A 25,658-nucleotide genomic window follows, 5' to 3' on the forward strand; every position below is an offset into this window, starting at 1 on the left:
TGGAGTTGCTTGGTTACGTGGTAATTCTGTGTTTAACTTTTTAAGGAACCACCAAATTGTTTTCTACAGTGACTGTAGTGCATTTTGCATTCCCACTAGCAGTATAAGAGTTCAAATTTTGACATCCCTACCAACACTTTTTTGGTTTTATTTTTGTTTTAAATTATAGCCATCCTAGTGGGTCTGAATTGTTTAATTGTATATTGTAAAGAATCTTTACATTTGATCATTTTGATGGCCATATAATTGTTGGGTATTTTAAAACTGTTTTGAATAAATACTAATATTTTTACATAATTTCTCTTTTGAATTATTTCTTGGAAGAAATCCTTGCATGGGACTACAGGGCTTGATTATGATTTTTATTATGCATTGCCAAATTACCTTCCAAAATAATTCTATCATTTTTAATTATTTTCAGTGGTGAATGAAAGCATGTAGCTATTACACACATATTTGACAGCATTGGGTTTTATAATTTTAAAAATTTGTTAGTTTGAATGAAACCTTATGATAGTTTCCCTTATTATTTTAATTAACAGCAAAGTTGAGTATTTTGTTCACATTAATTCATGATTTGTCTTTTCCTTGATCAGAGTAAATGTTTATATACTTTAAAAAAATTTTTTGGCTGGAATTTTCTTGGTATTTTACATGTTTGGCTATTTTTTTTCATATAGAATAGCCATGAACTATAATGTGTTAATTTTCCCCCTCATTCTTTGTGTCTGTCTTATAAACGTTTAAAATATTTCTAGAGTCAAATTAGTTCATTTCTTTCCTTTGTGATTTTTTTATTTATCTTTTTTTTTTAACTTTATAAGAATATCTGAAGCCTTAGTGGCTCACCTGTATTTTCCTTTTCTTCATTTCAGCATTTATATAATTCTGCCGCCTTCAAAGCTCGAACAAAAGCCCGAAGCAAATGTCGAGATAAGAGAGCAGATGTTGGAGAATTCTTCTAGGCTTTTAGCATTTGAAGACCACTTTCTAATTTCCCTTTTTAAAAAAAAAAAAAAAAAAATTTCTAATGTATTTAAACTCTAGAGACAGTTTTTTATCTTGGGTCAACAGATAGCTTTTGTAGTAGGGGTTATATTATAATTTAATGTGTAGTATTGCAACTGGTGAGTTCTGGTTATTGAATATTCTCTGTATATATAATCAGTAAACATTAATAAAGTGTTTGTAGTGTGTGGTCATTTTCTATTTATGAAGAGAGCAAAAATATAGTATTTCACTTGATTTCATGATGAGAAAAACTATTAGCTGAGGTTAAATTTCTTACGTTGTGGTTGTCAGAAATATTGATTATAATGATATAGATATACAAGATATTTAACTTAAGATCTTAGACAGATGAGTTCTGGATATAATTTTGGGAGCTAGATCTTCTGGAAAAGCTGCTATTATTTTCAATTTTAAATGGAACCTAATAATTTTGTTACTGGGATCAACAAAGGGAATTATACCATGAGACCTTACAGCTGCACTTACAGGCCATTCAGTCCATCTGTTATTCATAATGAATTTGTATATGCCAGAAAATTTGCTAGCCTTGACCTCTGAGGGCAGTAACACTAATTTTATCTGCTGTGTAAGACCTTGTGCCCTTTATTTTGAAATAAAGATCTTTTCACACTAAAAGTGCTTCTTTTTTAATAGAGGAACATTTATGGGTTTGAAGTTCAGAGTTCAAAGTGATGAAATGGGGTAGGGAGAGAGTGAAACAGAACTTGCTTTGTATATTTGGAAACATGAAAATAAATGAAAAACTATAGCAATATATCATTGGCCTTCCAGCTATTAAGACTAGTGCTGCTTGGTTGCCCATGGGGTGATTTTTTTACTTTATGGGAAGTTGTGAGCATTTTGACAATGTATTAGGGTTTTGTTATTATTAAACTTTATATTAAAATTACATTGCACAAGTAATACCTGCAGTTTAGAATTCATAGATTTATTTCTTTATATTAATGCAGAAAATAGTGATGAGGGGTGGGGAAGCATGTAGATAAGGACCAACATAGAGGTATTTTTTCTAAACTAGCATCTCTCTGCCACATCTTCAACCTCTTCTGGAAGGTCTGATGTGCCCTCTTCATTGAAAATCATTGGCCGGCCTGTGCAACCACTATTGCTTCTGGGAGTATGAGTTCCATCCCTCAGAAACAGTGCAATGGAAAACAGACTTGGAATCTCGAACCTGGCATTGTGTGTTGTCACCTCTTTATATTCCAAGTAGGTTAGAACCATGGAGAAGAGATTGCAAATAATATTTTTTTTCTAAAATTTCAATTTCATATATGTATATTTTAAAATATTAATGAATTTTTATTTTTATTAAAGTTATATATATATATATATATATATATATACACACATAATATAATAGTATTTCAAGGCTTATAAGGAAGTTAGCTCCCTGTGCTATCCTTTCCCATTTCTCAGGAGGCATTTCATTTCAGCCTTTATAGTTTTTTTTTCCTAGCACCTTGGTTTCAGATTTCTAAGTAGTATGCTTACACAGCTATTTCTTTATTCGATAGGTGAAGATTTCTGCCTTTTTACTTTTCCCTTCTCCCATTTTGTTTTGGTTTTTTGTTTGTTTTTTTTGGTTAAATTAGCATCGTTTGCATTATAGTGACCATATTTCTGTTCATTTCCGAACTAGATGGTTTACTATGCTTACATTTCCATTCTCATAGGACATCTTGTCTTGGTTTTACACACATATCGCTAACTTTTCCAAAATAGTCCCAAGTAAATTTGTAAAATTCTTCTTTAATCTACCTTCCACATGGTCAAAGCCGAACAGAGTACTTGTTTCAGTCTAGACTAACTTCTCTCTCATCTTAGTATACAGCTGTTTCCTGAGACTTCATCATCCTGGGATTTGTTTTCCTCTCGCGAGTTGGATTACACATCTCCTGGACCCCCTGTGTTCGTTATTAGGTTACTTTCCTGTTAAAGTGGAACACTTCCTTCAGTAACTTCTGGAAGTGAGACTTTAAATGTCTGACAGATACTTTGGCTTGATATATAAAATTCTAGGTAGAAAACCAAATTCAGGATTTTGAAGGCATTGCTCTATTCTAATTAAAGTGTTGCTGTGATATCTGATGGGATTTTAATTTCTGATTTGTTTCTTTTTCTTTTGTTCTTTGAATCTGTACTGTTCTAAAAGCGGGTGGTACTGTGCTTTGGTGGACTCTGGCAGTCTGGAAAATACTAAGTTCTTGACCTCCCCTCCCCCTTCACACACACATACACTTTTTGATCTGGAACTCCCATGAGATGCTAGAGCTGCTGGGTTGAGTGTCTGGCCTTATTTCTTTTTCTTGGGAGATTTCTGTAACATGGTTTTCCAGTCTTCTTATTGCATTATATTTTCAGCTAACGTGAAATTACCTGCCTGTGTTTAGCTCCATACTTCACTTTTGCCTCCAGTTCCTGAGCCTGCCTGAATTCTGCAGGGTCTGTCACCTCACTCAGCAGTGATGGTCCTCCGGAGGTCTGCTAAGGCAGGTACCAACCACTCTCTCCTTCCCATGTTTGATACATTTGTTGAAATCTTGCTCAATGTTGTTTCCTCCTATTTTTATACTTGTGGTTTTATAATTTTTATTCTGCCTTTTTACTGGGATTTTAGGAGGAAGAAGATATAAACAAGTGTTAATTTGTATATTAAATTTATATAGACGGGTGCCTTTTTTTGTCAAATTGATGGGTAGTTGCTAGACAGGATAACTGGGGATTCAATGTGAAAGAATGCTTGAGTTTTCTTCAGGGCAGTAAAATGGTACATGAGAGACCAATTCATTCCTTGATTCTTGGTTAATCTTTCTGGCTTAAAGGAATTTAAAATGGTCCCTGCCTAGTAAGTTCTTCGAGGTTCAGTCATTAATTTTGAACCAACTGGTATCTTTGACTCAAGTCTTTGGTAGCATGTTTTAATTTCCTGGGAATGAGATATAATATTTGAAAGAAAAAGCAAGAAATACTTGAAAATATCCCCAGGTTGAACAGTTCATGTGAGAATACCTATTTTCTTTTTGTGACTCAAAACTTCTGGTTGTGGCCTTTCAGATACAGAGTAGATAAAATGAGGTAGGTTGTCTTGTTTTGTTCTTCACTGGTTCTCCAGAAGTCTAACGGCTCATAAGCCATAAAAAATCTCATCCCCCTCACTGGTGTAAAATAGGGTTGAATTCAGACTTTGGCAGGAGGAGTTGCTTAGTCTCCATTTTCCTCACCTTTGAGGCGGAGTGGAGGTGACTGATACTTCAAGGGTTAGGTTTACAGGAGAGAGAAAAACAGTCAATGTTCAAAATGAGGCCATCCTATTATTTTTTCAAAGAATAGATGGTTTAAAACAGATGAGGTAGTTGGGAGATTAAAGCTGAATATGATAATTAAAATAATAGCTAACATTCTCATTTTCCAAGAAATTTGGTATAGATTTTAATATATGCTTCTAAGAAAAAGTTACTAGTTACATTGTCTTTCTTCATGAACTGGTCCTCAGGTATAGATGAAGCTTTGAAAGATGACACTCTTTTCCCCCAAAAGGAGAGTGAGGTCCATACTGAATACAGACGTAAAAGGAATTTTGTGGAGCAAACATTTTCTAATTGACATGCAATATGTCTCAAGGATGAATTAATGTCTGTCTAGCAATGGCAATGGAGGGTAGGATTATAAAGGGTTATATATCCGTTTACCACTTAACCCTCAGTATCCTGCTCAGATAGTCAGGGGGGTAGGCTTGTGGTACAGTCTACTCCTCGCTGTGCTGCTTTTATGTACTCCAGAGGGCAGATGGTCCTTGGCGTGTGTGAGAGGGAACCACGTCAGAGGCTGACATTCCTGAGAAAGGAGGATGCATTAAAAACTCACAGAATAAAGCCTTTGAAAAGGAAAGAAAGTTGATGAGATAAAGCGCCTCCACTGCCGGCAGTGGGGGCACTGGGTCTGTAGCCATGCAATCTCCCACGCACAGTCCGCTTCTGTAGCTACTGCAAGCGCTAGGCGTCCTCTGATCTGCCCTCATCCTGGTTAGACGGTCAGCCTTATTCTTTTCCTGTTGACTGGAGTCCTGTGCAAGTTAGTTGTCAGAGTGGCAGCTCCAGCCTGCTACCCGATATTTATATGTGAGAGCACCTCCTGGCAGAAGTGCAGGAACTGTGTCAGTTTACACATCTGCCAAATAAGGACGTAAATCTCAGTCCAATCAGAACCTCATCAGTTACCATTTAAATCAAGGCATGGTGGTTTTTTTCTCTTTAAAGCATAGTCCCAGTACTATATTTACTAAAAACCTTAGGCACTGTGAAAAAAAGTCACTATTTGGAATCTTACACTGCTTGGCTAAGTTAACACTAAATATAGACCAGCAGTTTCATGCTGGGGTTTATGGGCCTTATAGGAGCACCGTGTGCTGAAGGGAGGCAAAGAAAGAGCTACAGAATTTCTAGAAACTCATTATAGTTGCTTCTGAATAATTTGTTTTTCCTGGTAACCTAGCAGTCAAAGCTCACATTTTTGTAAGTAATTTGCATGCTATTACTCTACTGAGACTGAATTATGATTCTTGAGGCTGGGATGTTTTTTGTTGCATGTGCTCTGTGCTTTTTTTTTTTTTAATTTTTTAATTTATTTTATCTTTGGCTGCATTGGGTCTTCGTTGCTGTGCGCGGGCTTTTCTCTGGTTGTGGTGAGTGGGGGCTACTGTTCGTTGCAGTGTACAGGCTCCTTATTGCGGTGGCTTCTCTTGTTGTGGAGCACGGGCTCTAGGCACACGGGCTTCAGTAGTTGCGGCACGCAGGCTCAGTAGTTGTGGCTTGCAGGCTCTAGAGCGCAAGCTCAGTAGTTGTGGCCCACAGGCTTAGTTGCTCCGTGGCATGTAGGATCTTCCAGGACCAGGGCTCGAACCCATGTCCCCTGCATTGGCAGGCGGATTCTTAACCACTGCACCAGCAGGGAAGCCCTACTCTGTGCTTTTTAAACTTTTGATACAGATGATTTAGACTTGATTTTAAAAATTACTTCCTGGATGTGAAGAGGCACTGACTCTGAACTGGAATTATAGAACAAATTACCATGACTTGCTCAATAAAGCTTCCTATTAGCTTTGAATTAAATCCTATTATAACAATTTTTATTTTGTGGCAAGCAGTGCTGGTTTGAGTTATTTCTCTGGTTTGATACCAAGCACCTATGGTAAAAAGTAAAGAGCAAAGCAAATTTTCAGAGACGATGATATTGGTCAGAATATTTATTAGTAGGTAGTCAAAGAATTCTTAAATGACAAAAAGAATCAGCTGTTAGCATTGATCTAAACTGGAGGAAAATAAAATTACTTACATGTCTCAGCTCAAGGTATTAGAAAGGGTTCCATGAAAAGGATGCTACTTTGGTTGGTCAATCTTAATGAGCAAATTTGCACACCGCAGTCAAGGAGGGTCAAGTTAGTGCAATGCAGAATTTAGTAACACTCTGGCTGCTCCAGCACTGCTGGTTGTTCCCAGATGCTCTCATGTGGAGATGCAAAGATAGCAACAACTGGGTGTCAAACAGCTGTTGGTCCTGGCTTGAGGGCCATGTGATCCTGTATCCATTTACTCACAGGGTCATTTGCAGGCTCTTGGCGTCCGTGAACCACACTCAACTCAGTTTTTTCTAGTGGCTCTTTATTTTTCATTTGCATGTTGCATTTAATTAAAAATGCATTGAAATAGCATCTATTTACATTGTGACTTTACTCAAATGAAGAGATTTCCATTCAGAGCACTTCAGAGTTCACTCTAAGTTGTTATGTTAGTGCTTCTGGGTTTGATGTCGCATTGAATCACCTTTAGAGTTAGCAGCAAGGCCAGTAGTTTGGAGATTTTATTAGTCGTGCTGCTCTTAAGTCAGTTTTTGTAGCTATGATTTTCTAGCTAGTCCTCTACTTTGTAAACACTGATTCAAGCCTCAGTATGAGATTTAAGCAATAGTAATTACATCCCTAGAGGGGAAGCTAAGGCTCAAGAATGTCAAGTCAGAGATCCAAAAATGAACCATGTGTCAGCCACCAAGCCTAAAATAGATGCTGTGTCTGGAACGATGATCCTATGATGGGACACAACCTTTATGCCTCATCAGATATTAGTGTTTGGGATAATATATAAAGAGAGGATGAAATATAAAACATTTTTAAAACAATAGGAATCTGTGACCATGCATCAGTCAACACTTTTGGTTTTATCTGTAAAAGGATGAGATTTGATTGATCTCTAAGGCCCTTCGGTTCTATATGCTGTTACTTTTTTTTTTTGTCACTTAAAGTCATTCCCTTAGGAATGATCCATGAAGTACATTTGGAATTCAGTAATATCTATATCTAAAGTGCTTCGGTAGTATCTTACCTAAAATATTCAGGGAGTTAGGTGTTCTTGTTAATTAAAATTTCAGCATAACTGAAACACCCTTTTAGATTTTTACTTTGAAAAAAAATTTAACTAGTTCATGGCTTTTCGAGCTCACTGTTTTTCTTAGCTAGGGTTCTGGGGGAACTTTTTTTTTTTTACAAGTACTAGTAGGTTTTTAGTTATTACTGGGAAATTGTTCGGTCTTAATATTTTAGTGTGCTGTTTAATCTGTTTAGTAAATGGCTGATACTTTTTTTTTTTCAGATCTTCTATAGGTGTTCATCTTTTTTTTCCTGAATTTGGTTTCTCCTAACTCTAATCATATTTGCCTTCATTCTGTAGCTGGGCATTAAAGGAAAATTTTAAAATGTTAAGAGGAAGTCAATAGTGTGTTGCCACATATAGGCAGACGTGAAGTTTTCTGCATTGCTTTTACTAAAGTCCAGATAGATATGACACGAGGATTCTTAACCTCAGTTTTATGTTAGTGTACTTATTATTAACTGCCTCAAATTCTTTTGGAAATAGTGAGATTTAAATCCTAAATAAAATATTTTAGGTGTTCCAACTTAACATAAATCACTGGCTTCTAAACTTGGCACTGGGCATTTGAAGAATAGGATTGGAGATTACCCTATGGAGTGTTCAGTCAATTGGGAAAATCAAAGATGTAGGCAAATAAATGCGATAAAATAGAACAGATGTTCTGATAGAAGAATGTACAGTATCCAGCAAGGGCACAAGGAAAAGACGGGTTGATTCTTAATGGAGGTGAGGTTTGAGCTGAGTCTTGACAAAGGATTCGGGAAGGGTGTGGAGAAGAAAGGTAACACAAGGGAAGGGGCAGTGAACACTGAAGCGTGAGGCCTGCTTCCAGCCCAGCAACTAGCTAATGTATGATCTTGGGCATTTACCTTCTGAGCATCAATTTTCTCATTTGTGGAAAGGATGGGGGCTAGATGAGAGCATGTCTAAAATCCTTTCCCGATCAAAAAATCCCACATCCATTATTAGACTCATTTTATGAAAAGAGATAACTGTGAAGAAGAAAGCTTTGATAGCAATCAGAATTTGTCTTCCTAGAACCTTCTTTTCACATAATTAAAAGGTCACAGGTTCTCTGTGCTAGAGAGACATCTTAAAATAGAACTTTTTAATCCATTCAGATTTTTCAGTGTAGCTTGAACTTGTGCTATCATTAAAGAATATTACCTTCAATGTAAACCACAATTTTAGAGTTACTTATTACGTAAGTGACCGCACTCTAAGGAAACACAGAAGGAAGAGACCTGAGAGGTCCTGAAGTTTAGCCTCCAACAGCTGCAGTATTCATCTCCGTACTCAGTTTGCTAAGATTTTTGTCTTGAGGTCTCAGAGCCAGTCTGTAATGACTAAAGGATACCTTTAAGGTGGGGACTCCTATACCATATTGAGGGAGAATATAAAAAGTATAGTTTTGTATTAAAGCCTCATCAATTAGAATGGTTCACAGTAACATTTTCTTCTTCTTCTCAGAATTTTTATGGCCACAGGCTGCCTAGCTTAATTTTATCTTTTTATGTGTTTATACATCGTCTTCTTGCACAAGGGATTTGAGAAGTCTTGCCAGAATACGAACAGTGTAATAAAGAGAAACATTCAAAAATCAATTACAGGGCTTCCCTGGTGGTGCAGTGGTTGAGAGTCCACCTGCCGATGCAGGGGATGTGGGTTCGTGCCCCTGTCCGGGAAGATCCCACATGCCGCGGAGAGGCTGGGCCCGTGAGCCATGGCCGCTGGGCCTGCGCGTCTGGAGCCTGTGCTCCGCAACAGGAGAGGCCACAACAGTGAGAGACCCACATACTGCAAAAAAAAAAAAAAAAAAATCACAAAAAATTAAAAGAGGCCCAGGGTAAATATAGACAGAATTGAGAAATCTGAGCAGGAAGAAAGAGCAAGTGCAGATAAGCAGGGTATTAAGCGTTAAAATTGGGACACACACTTGACTCTGAGCTTCCAGGCAAGCAAAGCAAAAAGAAGAGTTTCAATATTGTCCCCAAAAGGAACAGCTAAGCTTTTCTAGCCCTTCATTTGGCAGTAGTATGTGTGGGTGGGTCTTCACATGCCAGCCCAACTTCCTGTGGGCTGTGATCCATTTGAAGGCCGGCTCCCCAGCCCCGCCTCTCGGGTTTAACAGCAGTGTTTTCTTCCAGGGACAATGAATCCTTCTTCCCAGGACACCGGCTCTGGCGGCATTCCTGAAGATAGAAAGCTTTATGTTGTGGATTCCATAAATGACTTAAACAAACTAAACCTCTGTCCTGCCGGATCGCAGCATCTGTTCCGTATGTGAGCCTTCCCAGGCTTGGCCGCCCGTCCGGGCTTCTTGGCCACCTAAAAATAGCGAATGCTGAGCTGGACCTGTGGTCGTGGGCTGGGGGCAGGGTGGGCATTAGGAAGCCTCCGCGTTAGAGATGCTGTTTAGTATTAGGCAATTTTTGCTTTTGTTCTCTGAATACTTGCCAGGCTTGTGGGCTTTCTTGGCTGTTAAGCAAGATTTGAACTCTTGTCTTTAAAAGTTCTAAGAAGTTCCCTGTGGAGTTTCTCTCCCTGGAAAGCGGTGGAGGCTGCTGAGATGAGGCTTACTCATCCCTCTTGGCCGCTTTTGTGCCTTCTAGTGACCACAGCCAGGTCACCGAGGGTGCCCACTTTCCTAGAGAGGTCTTACTTCGTAGCGGATTGTTCCACAGGTTTATCTAGTTTTAAAAAAAATCATTAAGATTTTGTTGGGCAAAAAAGTCAGCTTCATTTTTTTAGATTACAGATTGCCTCAATTAAAGCATTAGAAAGAGGAGGGGGAACACAAAATAAAAAGCTGCTGAATACTAAATACTACATGTGTATCTTGTCCCCTAAATATTATAAATGAGTTCTATCAGGTTATTCTGAGCCCCATCTTTTCTAGCTTAAACGCTGACATTCCAACACAGGTGATAAATGCCCACTTGCTGTTTGTTTCACATGTACTCGAAACTCTTACTGTCCCAATTTTGTGTCCATTATTCCCCTTCTAAATCCTTTTTGTTTTAATTTTATTTATTTTTATTTATTATTATTTTTTGGCTGCATTGGGCCTTCGTTGCTGCACGTGGGCTTTCTCTAGTTGCGGCGAGCAGGGGCTCTTCATTGCAGTGCATGAGCTTCTCCTTGCAGTGGCTTCTCTTGTTGGGGATCATGGGCTCTAGGTGCGCAGGCTTCAGTAGTTGTGGCATGCAGGCTCAGTAGTTGTGGCTCACGGGCTCTAGAGCGCAGGCTCAATAGTTGTGGTGCATGGGCTTAGTTGCTCCATGGCATGTGGGATCTTCCCGGACCAGGGCTCGAACCCGTGTCCCCTGCATTGGCAGGCAGATTCTTAACCACTGCACCACCAGGGAAGCCCCTAAATCCTTTTTGAATTCTTGTTTTTCTCTTCATTTTAATTTGTTCAGGTTTTCACCTGTTTTTACTGCAGTCTCAATAAATGCAGGTGTTTGGGTGCCAGCTTATGCCATGGCTATGATTAGGAAGGAAAAGCTCTGGAGGGTGTGACACAGGATGTCCCTATAAAGCACAGGACCTAAGCCCCCACCTCTCCATAATCAAGTAGCAGAGGGTGTGGGACTGATACAAAGTCGGAGGGATTACAGAAGGCAATTCAAGGATCTCCATTACCGCAAGTTTCTGTATTTCTTTTTCAATTTAATTTGGGTGTTATTAGGCAAATAGGCCTTACAAAACAGTGACCAAATGCAGACAATTCATGGTTTGGGTGAACCAAGCTGTTTTATAAGCATGGTTGCATTTCAGTTCAACGGTAAAACATTTAAGAGAACCTTGCTTCCAGAGCGTGTCCATCCTGGAAGCAGCTTTTAGAAACCAAATCACATCAGGGTCATTTTGATGTTGTTGTTTAAATGGATATAAGCATAACTGGTTATTTTTAAAATTTTTTTTAAATTTATTTATTTTTTTTGCGGTATGCGGGCCTCTCACTGTTGTGGCCTCTCCCTTTGCGGAGCACAGGCTCCGGACGCGCAGGCTCAGCGGCCATGGCTCACAGGCCCAGCTGCTCCGCGGCATGTGGGATCTTCCCGGACCGGGGCACGAACCCGTGTCCCCTGCATCGGCAGGCGGACCCTCAACCGCTGTGCCACCAGGGAAGCCCATAACTGGTTATTTTTATAGGAAATAAAGTTTTCTGGGAGATATCTCAAGAGTGTTCAGCCTTTCACCCAGAGTAAGTGACCCACAGCCAGCTGTGTTTTATCCTTGGCTCACTTTGGGAAGAGGGCAATAGAGCCTCCAGCACTCTGAACCCTTAACTTCTTTATTCCCTGCCCACCACCCACCACCACCCTCCCCCAAGCAAAAGAAAAATCCAAGTCTGGCTACATCAGTGTTAACACGATCTTCAAAGAATTTTCCAAATAGGGGCTGAGGAGATAGCTTGACCTGACTTGTTCTTTGGATACTGATACAGAAGAAGGTGAAAAACTCTCAAAGAGCACCCGATCCAAAGACATTCCTCAAACATAAGTCTCTTTCCAGAGTGATCAGAGGGGAAATGGGCATATCCCTTACATCCCTCTCTCTCTTTTTTTTTTAATGCTGAGTTTTTGTCTTTGTTGTTGTTTGTTCCACATTAGCTCTAGAGGAGAAAATCCCGGACGTCGGCACTAACTCAGGAAATGGAAACCACAGTCTGTTTTTGGTGGGGCTGATCATCGTGCTGATTGTCAGCCTGGCACTGGTTTCCTTTGTGATATTTCTGATAGGTGAGTACCATCGACACACTTTTCATCACTGCTGTGCACTTACTTTGTAGCTGGTTGTTTAGCTTTGCTCCGGGAACGAGGCAGTGCTTCCTGGCAGTGCTGCCGCTGAAGGCTGAGGGGGCGTGAATGCCTAGGGTACCTGCTGCTCTGGGCCGGGTCGCTGGGGCACACATAAGCCCTCAGTGCCAGGAGTTCGCAAACATGGACATTAAATGTTTCTATCATGCTTTAATTTCTCATCTGGGGTCCCTAGCTGCCAATGGTAGGCAGCTTATTCTAGCTAACTCGGGGTTTTCTTCATCCAACACATGGGTTCTCCATGAACTCAGGTCTATAATTTTCAGTCACAGTCAGGTTCACCCCCTCTTCCAGGTTCCCTGGCTTCCCTGAAATCCATTAGAAGCACTAACTGGGCTTGTGCCAGGGCCCAGAGGCAGTGCTGGGATGGGAGGAGACTGCTCCTGTCTGACACCGCCCAGGCTGGCGTCCTGCCTGCCCTTGGCCTGGGCCCTGCGTGTCCACCCTTGAGTGGTGACCCAGGCTTTCCCACACACCCCTTCAGCCAAGAGATCCCCTGAGGTCTCGGTGCCACTCTCCTCTCTGCCTCAGATTGGGGAGGGGTGCTGTCCATGCTGAGGCACGTTGCCCTTTCAGGAAAGCCCACCAGCATCCTCCCTGAGCTGTCCCCTGCAGACCACCATCTGGGGTTACTTCAGTTCCCTCCCACCCCTCTTAAGAGTGGACGGAGCCTGAGAGAAGGAGTTGCGCTTTATACCCTTTTGCCTGGATCCACCACACTGTCATTTCTTCTGCCCTGCAGGCCTTGTAGCCTTCAGAACTCCTAAATGAGCGGTGGATCCCATGGCTCTGAAATGCCTCTATTTCAGATTCGTTCAGGATCAGTGGAGGTAGCAGTGGTGGTGATGAGAAGTGGGCAGAGGGCATGACTCTTAATTACAGCTTCTAACCCCTTTTCCTCCCCAAAACTTCGTCTCCCTTCCAGCTTAAAGGTCTTTTCCTGGTATAGGTTTCAGAGCTGGCGCGAAGCAGTGATGTTTAATTGCTTCTTCGTCACCCTGCTGATGCCCTTTTGCACTTAGAAGCTACAGTGTGAACTCTCCTTACAATAGTGGTGCCCTTGCATGTGATTATTCTTTGGAGGAGGGTTGGCCCCGAACCTGCAGGAAAGAGCGCACGGATTACCCTTCTGAAATGTTACCACATAAGTTGATGCTCCAAATATCATCCTGCCTCACCTGCCCGGGAAATGACTAAGTTAAACTATTGAGAAATTTTAGGTATGCCTACCGACTTGGAAGCACCCCAAAGGGACTGCTGTTTTTTTGTGGGAAAATAGGTAAGATTTAGGGCAATGATAATTAAAAATGTTATGTATTGGGTGCCCACTCTGTCCCAGGCACTGTGCTAAGCATTTATGTCTGTTTGCTCACCACCTCATAACAACTCTGTGGTGTAGGACCTATTGTTATTTTGGTTTTATCAATGCTGAAACTGAAGCTTAGAGAGATTAATTAATATGCCCAAGGCCAACAGAGAGTGGTGCCTAATCAGGGCTCAGAGACACCCCTGCCTGACATCAAAGACTATTCACTTTATCACCATATTACACCCCGTTGTATGAATAAGATTTATTTTATGTTTGCTTCTAGTGTTTTATATTGAGGGCAAAGTCATATCAAGAAACAGAAAGAAGGGACTTCCCTGGCGGTCCAGTGGTTAAGACTTTGCCTTCCAATGGAGGGCGTGTGGGTTTGATCCCGGGGAGCTAAGATCCCACGTCTTGCCGCCAAAAAACCAAAACATAAACAGAAGCAATATTGTAACAAATTCAATAAAGACTTTAAAAAAAAAATGGTCCACATCAAAAAAATCTTAGAAAAAAATAAAGAAAATGTGAATAAAGAAGAGTGTCTTTTTATTGGACAATTACTCTTTGCCAGACACATTAAATTCATTATCTTAAGTCCTTACTCTACCCTTCAAGGTAGTGTCTAATATTTCTATTTTACTGATGAAAGACTGAGGCCCAGAGAGTTTAACTCTCCACATTTATCCAGCTAGTCAGAAGCAGAACTGGGATTCATATCCTGAGCTGTCTGCCTGCAGACCTCACTGGCCCTCCACTGCTTGTGTTGAAGTAATAATAAAGGCTTCCTGTGGTTTTCAGATAAACCTTAACCCAACCTAAGACCAGAGTTGGCACAGGCAGCTATAAATGAACTTGGCCTGTGCTCATCTTTAACAAGGAAACCTTTTTGCTGTCAGTGGGGTTCAGTGCAAATTTGTGTCATTTTAACTGAAGTGTAAGAACTTCTATTCTTTATAACCCTGACATTTTTATGCAAGAGAAATAAGGCTATTTTATACTGATTACCTTGAATGAACTGTTGGACCTTGTGTTTTTGTCACAATCTCTGTCCTAAAGAGCAATAACGGACAGCAAGGATAGGTTACCGTGGGTGCCTACCTGCCTCTGTAGCAGTTTCCAGTGGCCAAGCAACGTAGATATGTGGGATGTGATTAAGTATTGCCTTAATTTAAAAAAGGGTTCTATGGTCAAATGAGTTTGAGAATTGCTGGGTTAGTAATACTTAAGGTATTTTATTTTACTTCTTGTGAATTTCCAAAAGGCAGGTCAGGCATGATTTTTCTCTAATGGTTTTGCAGATAGAAACCTTTTTCTCTTTTGGAATTTAACTTGGAACCACTGTATTGTGGAACAGCCTTAGTCCACTATGGCTGCTACTTCCTTCTGTGTTTGACTAACGTAGAAGGTTCGCAAGAGGGGAAGTATGTCCCATGCTCTGGATTTATTTGTTTCACACTTTTCTCCAGAAGCAAGTGGTATCTCTGCCTGGCTCTGCATCAAAGCTCAATTAAAACCTTTCTGTCATGTCTTGGACCATAATTCATCCAACGTAATTTTTCAGATATGGGGGAAAGGCAGCTTCTGGGCAACAGTTTGTCCCAAGCCTGGAAGGTGAGGCTCTAACACTTTCCCACGTTAGTTTTTGGCTAAACCCAGTAGCAAGTTACCACCATCATTAGTTCCTGAAAGATATCTCGGAAAAAACTTGCCTGCAATGGAAATGATAAGGTGCTCACATGTTAGATACTGATTTTGTGCTGCTTTTCTTGGACATTTTAACTCATAAACGGACCTCAGAGTATTCCATTCCCTGACCTACTCAGTAACCAGGGGTTCTATTTATTTTGGAAATATGGACTCTCTGCTCTCAGGGTGGTCTGAGGGGAATTATTATACATTCATTATGGGCTGGTAATTTAGAGCCAGGAGAGCTGTGTATATCAAAGTAGTTTGGAACCCAAAATATCCCACCTCCCACATGTGGAGTGAAAAACCTTTTCTGAGAATGGGTCTCAAAATGAGACAACATAACAGTCACTTCTGTGGGGATAGTCAGACGCTGGTGGTTTCCTTTGGTTGCTCACAGCAAAGTCTTTCTTAGCGAAAATCTGTGTGGAGTCTGCAAAAGGTAGCCAAGTCTTTCACCAAGAAGTCGTAAAAATAATTCACTTGATAGGTAACTTCAGTCTTCCATCAATTTCTCTTCTGGGCTTCTGGGCTGCATGGGATACTGGAGGAGGGGATTTGCCAAGAGGGCCTCTCAGCTCTCAAGCCGAGTCCCGATGGAACACACTGGAAACCAGTGTAACACTGTCTGTTTTTCATTTTAAAGTTCAAACTGGCAACAAGATGGAAGATGTGTCAAGAAGACTAGCAGCTGAGGGAAGGGACATAGATGATCTTAAGAAAATCAACAGCATCATTGTAAAGCGACTCAACCAACTGGACTCTGAACAGAACTAAAGGAATGATCTTCCAAGAGCAACTGCTAACACCTGAGCTTCTCGCTGTCCTGGGAGGGTACAGGGTTAAGAACCGACCAAGGGCATATCTGTAGGCAACAAAAGGCCAACTTTCCACTACAGGGATGGGAGCAGCTCCAAGGCAGCTCCCAAGCAGAAGGGGGCTGATTTTGTGGTAGGGTGGTAGGGATGGGAGCAGCTCCAAGGCCAGAAGGGGGCTGATTTTGTGGTAGGGTCCTTCAGCTTTCATGGGGTTGAAGGTGGCTAGCGTGGAAGAGAACCAACAGGAAACAAGAATGGGAATTTGGCTCTGTATGTACAGCTTTTTTTACGAAAGGAGCTTTGGCACCAGAATAAGTTCACTGTGGCCAGTAAATTTCATGGCACCTCGTGTAACTTTATGAACTCCCTCGAAAGCCTAAGGCATTCACTGAATTATTTGTGTTCAAGGGAATCAGGTGATAACTCTTTGCAATAAAATAGATTCTGCTCAGGTGATTACACGTTGACTCATTTCTCCAGGGACAGGGGTGTGGGCGGCCTCCAAGCTAGTTGCCTACTGGTACTTGCTAATAGTAGTTATGTGCCTATGGTAGGGTGGGGTCAAAAGAGAGAGCCCTATTTATTCAACTAATGTTTATTGAGCTGCTGCTTTGTACAAGCCACCATACTCCAGAGAAGCTTACATTCAAGTGAGGAACAAAGGAGATGTATAGTTATGTGTAGATATATAAGCTTTTTGACTTTGTTTCTAATGGGAAAAAAATCCTTCAGTACGCTGCTGATTAATTGTGAGGAAATCTGATAGGTTTGTAGCCTTTATTAAACTACAGTGGGAAACCATATATTTGGAATATTTGGAACCTGCCTTGTTTTAGCACAAAAGGTAAGGCACAGAATTTATGAAATTGGATATGTTGTGATATAAATCAGCTTTAAAAGCATGAGTCTTAGAAATCTTGTATTTAATATAAATATATTGTGTAAGTCTGTTGTGTGAAGTCTATTGCAATTCTATCGTTTTGGGTTCATCAGAAACATCTGGGTTTATTCTAAAGTTAGACACATACATAAACACACATTTTATAACACTAAATAGTTAATGAAATAAACACAAGACATTTCACCTATCCATTTTTGCACTCAAAAACATTTGTACTGCATACTTAATTTTTAAAAATTGATATCATGCAGAATATTTAAAAAATCTGATTTGTATTTGTTGGAAAATTCTTATTGACCTGTTGATGGGGTGTGGCAAAATAATTTATCAGGATTTGCTATAACATTGTTTTACAAACTACAGATGAGCTGATGCAACAACTCTTTTTAAAAATACCCATTTCTTTCTTTGAACCCGTTTGGTCTTGTTATGCCTTTTTTTTCTCTCCCCTACACAGTGGATATTTTGTGCTCAGTAATAAATGATCTTTATTCCAAGGAATTTATGATTTTTATAACATGAAGTAGTGTAGTGTCTGATAAACCATTTCATCCATCTTTTTGCATCCATCTTGTTGGATCTGCACTGTCCTGCCTGTATGGCATCGATGGAGCCATGGTCACGTACACAGCCTGGGGAACTCCAGGCATTACAGCTCCTGGTATTTGGGTTCACAGATTCGCAACTTCTATTGATCCTGTTTTAAAATATTGGCTGGCTACATGTAGTCTTTTTTTTTTTAACACAGGGATTTAAATTTGTTATTAAAGCTATTATTGGAACAACTGGAATAATCTGAATAGGGTCTGTAGACTAGATAATAGTATTATATCAATGTTAATTGCCTGATTTTACTAATAGTATCATGGTTATCATGAGACAGTTCTTGGTTTTAGGAAACACACATGGAAGCATTTAAGGATAAAGGGACATCATGTCTTCAATTCCAAAATGGTTCAGAAAAATAAAAGTGTGTGTGTGTGAATAGATAACTAATAAGAACCTGCTGTATAAAAAATAAAATAAAATTCAAAAAAAATTTATGTGTGTATAAAGCCACTATGGTAAATGTTAACATTTGGAGAATTTTTGTTTAATAAAATCATCCATTTTTTTCTTTCCTTTTTCTTAAAAAACAGCTTTGAGATATAATTGACATATAAAAACTGTATATATTTAAGGTGTATAACAGTGTTTTGATCTATGCATACATTGTTAAATGATCACCATAATTAAGCTAATTAACATATTCATCACCTCTACATAGTTACTATTTGTATGAATGTGTGTGTGTTGTGTGTATGGAAAGATCTAAGATCTATACTCAGTAAATTTCAAGTGTACAATACAGTATAGTTAAACTATCGTCACCATTCTGGACATTAGGTCTTGAGAATTTGTTCATCTTGCATAGCTGAACCTTCATACCCTTTGGTTACATGTAGTCTCACTGCAGTCAAATATGGTGATTGAGACATGGGCTGGGGAACCCAACTGTCTGGTTCGAATCCTGGTGCCACCATTTACTGTGGCTTTGGGGAAATTAACCTCTTTCCTCCTTTATCAGTAAAATTAGATCATTATAAAATGTTTTTTAGTATTGTTGTAAGGCTTAAAAGAGTTGATAAATGACTTACACTGTGTCAGAAACAAAGTACTCAAAAAATGCTAGTTATTGTAATTATTAATGTTAAAAGTAGTAGGTGTTGTATAAGGGAAATAACCCACTAAATTTAACATCTACTGATGGGGACTTAGGGCCAAATGTTTTTCTGCTGCACTTAAGACCATAGCATCCTGATCTGATCCGACCAGGGATGGTGGGGTAAGAGCTTTTGGCAAAACAACGTATTAAGCTAATTTACAAGAGCTGATCAATATAAGCAGGAGGGTTTGTGGTTTTCCAAACGATCTAGCCTGAAGAACATATCAATCCACATTTGCTTCTCTGAGGTCTGTCCTGGACCAAAGCACAACGCACAGTGGCAGGAGGGAGCCGGGACAGTAATGTGAGGCAAAGGAGTAGAAAAAGAAAGAAGGGACTGCTGAACTGAGACATGTCCTGATAGGGAAAGAAAAGAAAGTTTTGCGTCTTTCTTTGGACTTTGTACATGTTCACAAGAGGCTCAGAGAGAGGTGATTTTTTTCTGGCAATGGGCTCTGTCTGCATGCCCTTCCTGGTGTTGCCGTGATAGAAGGATTATCCACGTCTTCTGACCCCAGGAACAAAGCCATGCACTTTTCAGTCCACCATGATGACCCTGGGAGAGCCTTCCTACAGCTCCTCAAATTGTTCTGATTGGCAACCACCTGCAGGTGAGCCGGCCCCAGGCCCGCCCACCACACTCTGCTGTGACACCTGGAGGCCATTGGGGTGTGGAACAACCCGGAAGGAGGAGGCTTCAGCTTCCCAGTGTGGCTGCCCGGCCACAGATTAGGGAATACGGGGTACTTCTCTCTCCTGCAAAGACCAGGGTCATCTGGCCAGGACTCTGCCAGTGGACACCAATCTCCAAAGCAAGGCTCTTAGGTAAGAACAAGAAAACCAGGAGGGTTAAAAATAACACAATTGAGGGGCTTCCCTGGCTGGCCGGTGGTTAAGACTCTGCACTTCCAATGCAGTGGGGGCGGGTTTGATCCCTGGTCAGGGAACTAGGATCCCACATGCCGGGGGGCCGGAAAAAAAAGAAAAACACAATTGCTTTCTTTTTTTTTTCTAACAGCAGTCTGTGGTGGAAAAGAGAAAAATTTTGGTGTGCGTGACATTTGGACTGAGGTGTCTTGGGAAATATTGCACAAACCATTGTGTTATAATCCATTTTTATTGCTTAGAAAGAGAATTTTAATGGAAACAAGGTCTCTCTGAGTCATGGTGTATAAAATAATTTTATTCCCGCTTAAAATAATGACCCCATTTAAATTCAGTAGAGGATGGCCAAAAGAAACATCATAAGAAAAGACTGGTAATCTATCCCCTCTGTGAATGAGTTTGCTCAGAAGAAGCTGTGAAAAAGCATTAGGACTATGAGCTATCTTTCCACAGAATCAGGAAGTGTATTTTTTTTAAAAAGAGGAAATTAAACATATTCTTATTGGAACCCATGTGTGTACTTATTCTCATTTGGTAAAGATAAAAACTTCTCAGTAAATTTTTTTATAGGCAAAACCTTACTGAAATACAATTCTGCTTTTCACGATGATGAAAAGGATTAAAAAAAAACAATGACAAGCAATTTAGAACAAACTTAATTCCCTGTAACAAGCAGGTGTTGAGCGTATATGTGGTGCCCGCCTGTGTGGGCTGATGGTACAGAGGATTCAAGAGGAGGCTAGTTGGTCGTGCAAATAAGACACGTAAGAAGCCAGTAATGACCTGTAATAGTGAACAGGAGAAAGCAGCTGTCCAAGGGTCAGCTGGGAGGCTTAGGAAGACCCAGGTTCTTGGATCCTATTCTCAGATATTCTGACTTAGCAGGCAGGGCGGGTGGGATTGAGAATTCATGATCTTAAAAAGCTGCTGTGATGAGTCTGATGCTCAGTTTGGTTGACTGGCTGGACAAATGATGTATTCGGAGTACACTTGTGTTTGGATTCTGGTTCTGCGCACAAGTTACAGTGAGGCCCTCACCTCTCGCCTCTTTCTTTTTTTAAAAATTTCTTTGTTTTGGGCTGCAATGGGTCTTCGTTGCTGCATGCTGGCTTTCTCTGGTTGCCGTGAGCCGGGACTACTCTTTGTTGAGGTGCACAGGCTTCTCATTGTGGTGGCTTCTCTTGTTGCGGAGCACGGGCTCTAGGTGCACGGGCTTCAGTAGTTATGGTGTGCGGGCTCAGTAGTTGTGGCTCACGGGCTTCTCTTTGCGGTGGCTTCTCTGTTGCGGAGCAGGGGCTCTAGGCGCGCGGGCTTGGTAGTTGTGGCTCGCGGGCTCTAGAGCGCAGGCTCAGTAGTTGTGGCACACAGGCTTAGTTGCTCCGCGGCATGTGGGATCTTCCTGGACCAGGGCTCGAACCCGTGTCCCCTGCACTGGTGGGCGGATTCTCAACCACTGCGCCACCAGGGAAGTCCCTTGACTTTGTTTCTTAACCTTCCTGACTTTTGGGAGTTTCGTCTGTATAGTGGGAGGGTGTTGCTGCTGGTGAGAACAGCAAAGTTGACAGAAAGTCTTTCAGGCTCTGTGCTGTTTATAAGCGGCTCCTAAATTGTATGTTAAAGAGGGGGCCCAATTGTGCATGTTATTTTTAATCCTCAGGGAACACTTAATCTCTTGTCAAAGGAACCATAAAAGTCTTCAGAAGAACCCTCCACTTCCTCCCTCATCTGTCTGTTTTCTTTCCTCCCCCTTCTCATCTGTGCTTGGTTGAGGATCCAGTTTAGGGGGCTGTTCAGTTTGACTGAAGAGCTGGTTGAGGGCCGTTCTGAGAGCAGAAGGTGTCAGTGAGAACCTGGGAATGCTGACGGGCGAGGAACCTAGGGAGAAGCCAGACAGAGGGATCTGCTCCACTTCCTGCCCCAGGAGAGCAGAGAAGAATTATTGCCATAGGAGCTTTGTGGCGCCATGACCTAGGGGCTTCCTGGGAATGTGAGACACGCAGGCCTGGCCAGGCTGGTAGCCTGCCCAGCAGTTTGTCTTTTCACATGTTGGAAAAATTGTGATCAATCTTGATCTCAAGACACAAATGATTCAGATTTCCATTTTGTTTTGTTTTTAAGAAAATTAATGCTGTTCAGTGTCCTACCTGTGAGTGGCCTGGTGGCACCTTAGAGTCCCCCCTGCCCTGGCCCCAATTGTCAGGATCTGCCTCCTGGTCATTTGGAATGGGAACCTCCTGTCTTGGATATTTTCATCTGAAGACATTTTATAGGTCCTTTGACAGAATTTTGACATTCCCTGGACATTGAGAATCATGTCTGGGAATGGTCGCCCTCCTCTTTGATATAACAGTTATAAATGACTCAGAGTTGGTGGGATAAAAAAAAAATCAATACCCAAATATTCAATAATCACCTGAAACCAATGACAGTTTTGGGCCATGAAGTGAGGCAAATAATTAGTTCAATCCTCAGCACCTGAGGAGCAAAAGCAACAGTTGAAACAGGGACTAGGCCAGGTGCAACTCTTCAAACTGCAAGGATTAGAAACCTGTCTTCAATTTAGGTGCATTTTCTGTCTTTGCAAGAGTTCAGTTGGACACAACTTGTGTTACCCCTGAATTTCTCACCACCTAAGAGAAATCAGACTGCCCCTAGAGGAAGGCACGTTATTGGTCAAAAAGAAATCAAAGAAACTGTTAATTTTGTTTCATTTCTTCTTTCTCTCTTTTTTTGCCTTCAAGGCTGGTCTTGCCAATAAAATACATAGGGATTTTTCTGTAGACATTTGCTTTTAGACCAGGAATGTGAGAAGTAGGATGTGAGGGTAAATAAGGGCAGAGAAAGCAGCCCTGGAGTGAAGTATAGATCCCACCTGTCAAGCTGTGGCGTTTTAAGTCTTCCCGGATAAAGGCAGATGAGCTCTGTCCCGCGTCATGTACATGAAGAACGAATGGGCTGTAGAAAGGAAGTCATGATCCTAATTTCTCGTGGTTTCTTGGCCTCCTCTGACTCTCACATCCCCTTTCAAATTATGAAACATGATTCATTCTTCATGCATGAATCCTCAAAGAAATGGATTGTAACAGCTTATTCCATGAGGAATATCCTTCCTGAATGTGGAATACTGCTGCCACAGAGCATTTATTGCCTGATGAACAAATGGGGCAGGTCAAACAATTGAAAAACCAATTAATAATCTAATTATGGCCTCTCAAATGCTAAAAATGTCTAATGTTCCATGTCCCAAAGTGGTTTTAAATATTGCCACAAATAGACTAAATTAGAATTCTACCCACGTCCTTCTCCCTCCCCCCAATTTAGCAAATTTCTTTAATATTGATGAGTTGGGGTCAGCTTCTGAATTACTATAAATCCATTCAGGGGCTCAAACAGTTTCTTACAGGCTCAGAAAACACAATGATGGAAAAGACATTAGGTAGCCTTTGAGGTACATTCCCTGACCTATGTTTAACCTTCATTTAGTACAGATGGGAGAAAACCCAGGTTCTTTCCATATTACTTGTAGAAGTCACAAAGGAATCATTCATAATTTTTTCCCCAATGGACACAATGCAATCCTTTGAGCCTAGAACTTCATGTGAACTTCTCAGATTTTGCCTTGTCATTGTGTACCTGTGTTGTACCCTTTGCATGATGTTCTCATCTGGGCATCCTCGGGCTATAGTGATGGCTCAGTAATGGGAATTTGTGTAATTAATCTAGGACGGGTTTCCATGCTGCCTGCGTTGCCTCTGACTTGCAATAGAGCCAAGTGCTGCTCACTAATAAAAGGAGAGACACCTGGTGGCAGTTGGTTATTTCAGAGGAAGGAGGTCAATTTGAAAGGAAGAAAGAAGGCAGGAGTTAAAATATAGTGTGTGATGCTGGAGGGAGAGTGAATGGTTGCATCAGACATAGGACGGCTGGGGGGCTACATGTGGGAGAAATGGCCACCAGGCTAGGAGGCCACCTTGATGGTGGTGAAGACCATGGGCTTTGGAGTCGAAGGACCTGCCTTTGAATCTGGCTCTGTTGCTCACAAGCTGTGTGACCCTGGCTAAGTTACTTACCTTTTCTGAGCCTTGGTCACCTCATCTGTAAAATGGGAATAATACCTGCCTCACAGTGTTGCTGCAAAACACCTGGTGTTTGGTAAGCTCTTGATTAATGAGAGTGGCTATTACTTCCCTTGTTCACATAAAGAAGGTGAGAGCAGGGTTTGAGGTGAGGGAGAGGTTTTCTGCTGGCTCTAGTGAAGGGCTGATAGTTCTTTAGAATCTGGAAAAATTCCCTGGAAGGGGCCTCTCTGATCCTACTTTTAGGAAGGTCCACAGAAGGTAACTTATTGTCAGGCCTCTGTTGGGAAGTATCTTCCCATGAAGCAATAGGAATTTATTAATTTCCAATGTCTTTTCACCATGCAGACATGCTGCCCTAATGGAGCTTACCCCTAAGTGGGGAGACAAGATCACCAGACAGAGGCAAAACAAGAAATAAGGCATGGTTAAGTTCCCAATTTTGTGATCCAGAGAATAAGATCTGGAACAGTTCAGGGTAGGGAAGGCATCTTCCTGAGCTGACAATAGGCTGGCCATCTATCCTGGGAAAGTCTTCATTCCCTGGCAAGCTGGGATGGTTGATTATTCTACCTTCAGAGAGAATATTGATGCCGCCAGAAGGGTTCCTCTGGATGGCTACCTTCTCTCTCTGCAGACTTACCTACAACTTCACCCCAGCCATGGCTTTTCCTCAAGAATCAGATCAAGGTGAACTGACTTCTGTCCTTGATCCCAATCTCTTTTCCTTATCAGGGACCATGTTCTATTTAGTCAGTCTGTCCCTTTCCACTAGCTCCTTTTCCTATAGATACCCATTTAAGTCTCTCCTATCCTTGTAAATCCTTCTCCAATTACCCCCAATGGCCACTATCTTTTTTTCTTACTTTCCTTGTCTAGACTTCTCAAAAATGGTAGGCTGCACTCATTGTCTCTTACTGTTTAACTTCCCATCCATTCCTCAGAGATGTGACATTCACCCCCACCTGTCTACTGAAACTGTCCTTGCTAAGGTTATAACTGATGACCTCATTGCCAGATCCAATGACTATTTTTCAAACGTGTTGTTAATGGATCTTTATGTTGCATTTGACATTGTTGATCATTGCCTTCATGAAACTCCTTAGACCCTTGACCTCTGGGTCAGCACTCTCCTGGTTTTCCTTGGATGCTTCTAGGGTTTCTATTCTATTTCCTCCTAGGGCCCCTCTTGCTCTACCTGCCTCTTCAATGTTGCTGTTCCTGCTCTTCTCTCTCTACACACTATTTCTGGGTTAGTTCATTTTATGGTTTCAAATGCCATTTTTATTTATAGATGACTTCTACGTCTATTTCTTCAATCCAGATCTTTCCACTGTGCTTCAGATATAGAAGAAATTGCCTGCTCAGTATCTGGACCTAGATAAACTCAACATGTCCAACACAAAACAGATTGCCTTTCCTCATGAAAATTTCTCCTCTTCTTGTATCTCTTTGCTTAGTTGGGGGCATCACCAACTGCCCAATTACCCAAGCCAGAAACCTGGGGGATCACCTTTGACTTCTCTCTTTTCCTTACTTACCATTTGTGGTTAGTCATCAAGGATTTTTTATTTGACCTTCTAAATCATTTCTCAAATCCATCCTTTCCTCCCTATCCCTCCGACCTGTGCCCAACTTAAGGTCATCATTGCCCTTTGTCCGAATGATCACAGTATCCTCCTAACTGGCCTCTCAGACTCAATGTTTATTTCTTTCAAGTCTTCACTCTGCAAAGTCATTAGAATAATCTTTCTAAAAATATAAATCCATATTCTCCCCGGTGAAAAATCTTTAATAGCTCCCAAATCCTGCTTTGTGGGTCCTTACAGCATGTCGTTTCCACTGCAATGCCTTTGTTCATAGAGTCCCTTCTGTCTGGGGGACCTTTTCTAATCCCTCTATCTCAACACCTCTTCTTCAGATATCGAGGCTTCTCAGACATAGTCTCTAAAACATTTTTGGATTTATCACCTCAAGGAGACCTACCCTAAT

At 41.1% G+C, this 25,658-nt stretch overlaps 2 protein-coding genes across 4 annotated transcripts in view; both read left to right on the top strand.

Annotated features, from left to right (window-relative positions):
- Positions 1 to 1,838, top strand: part of IFRD1 (interferon related developmental regulator 1) — a 46,254-nt gene extending 44,416 nt beyond the window's left edge. Inside the window, exon 12 of one of the 3 annotated variants that reach the window (XM_060020750.1) lies at positions 876 to 1,827. In XM_060020750.1, the coding sequence (XP_059876733.1) occupies positions 876 to 965 (90 nt within the window). In that variant the 3' untranslated portion in view covers positions 966 to 1,827. Of the gene's footprint in view, positions 1 to 875 lie in introns of all 3 variants that reach the window. The other 2 variants (XM_060020748.1, XM_060020749.1) reach the window with 2 other exon arrangements.
- A 7,771-nt stretch (positions 1,839 to 9,609) lies between these two features.
- On the top strand, positions 9,610 to 16,825 carry LSMEM1 (leucine rich single-pass membrane protein 1). Its single transcript, XM_060019949.1, has 3 exons — positions 9,610 to 9,736; positions 12,077 to 12,205; positions 15,928 to 16,825. The coding sequence occupies exons 1-3, from the start codon at positions 9,610 to 9,612 to the stop codon at positions 16,056 to 16,058; spliced, it is 387 nt and encodes a 128-aa protein (XP_059875932.1). The 3' UTR covers positions 16,059 to 16,825.
- Positions 16,826 to 25,658: the final 8,833 nt, after the last annotated feature.

Source organism: Delphinus delphis, chromosome 9 (assembly GCF_949987515.2).
Source record: "Delphinus delphis chromosome 9, mDelDel1.2, whole genome shotgun sequence".
Lineage (NCBI taxonomy): Eukaryota > Metazoa > Chordata > Mammalia > Artiodactyla > Delphinidae > Delphinus > Delphinus delphis.

Excerpts from the sequence above, each read along its gene's own strand:
- LSMEM1 (XM_060019949.1), top strand. The coding sequence starts at position 9,610 with ATGAATCCTTCTTCCCAGGACACCGGCTCTGGCGGCATTCCTGAAGAT. Across the intron at positions 9,737-12,076 it reads CGGATCGCAGCATCTGTTCC|CTCTAGAGGAGAAAATCCCG; the intron begins GTATGTGAGCCT and ends GTTCCACATTAG. Across the intron at positions 12,206-15,927 it reads CTTTGTGATATTTCTGATAG|TTCAAACTGGCAACAAGATG; the intron begins GTGAGTACCATC and ends TTCATTTTAAAG.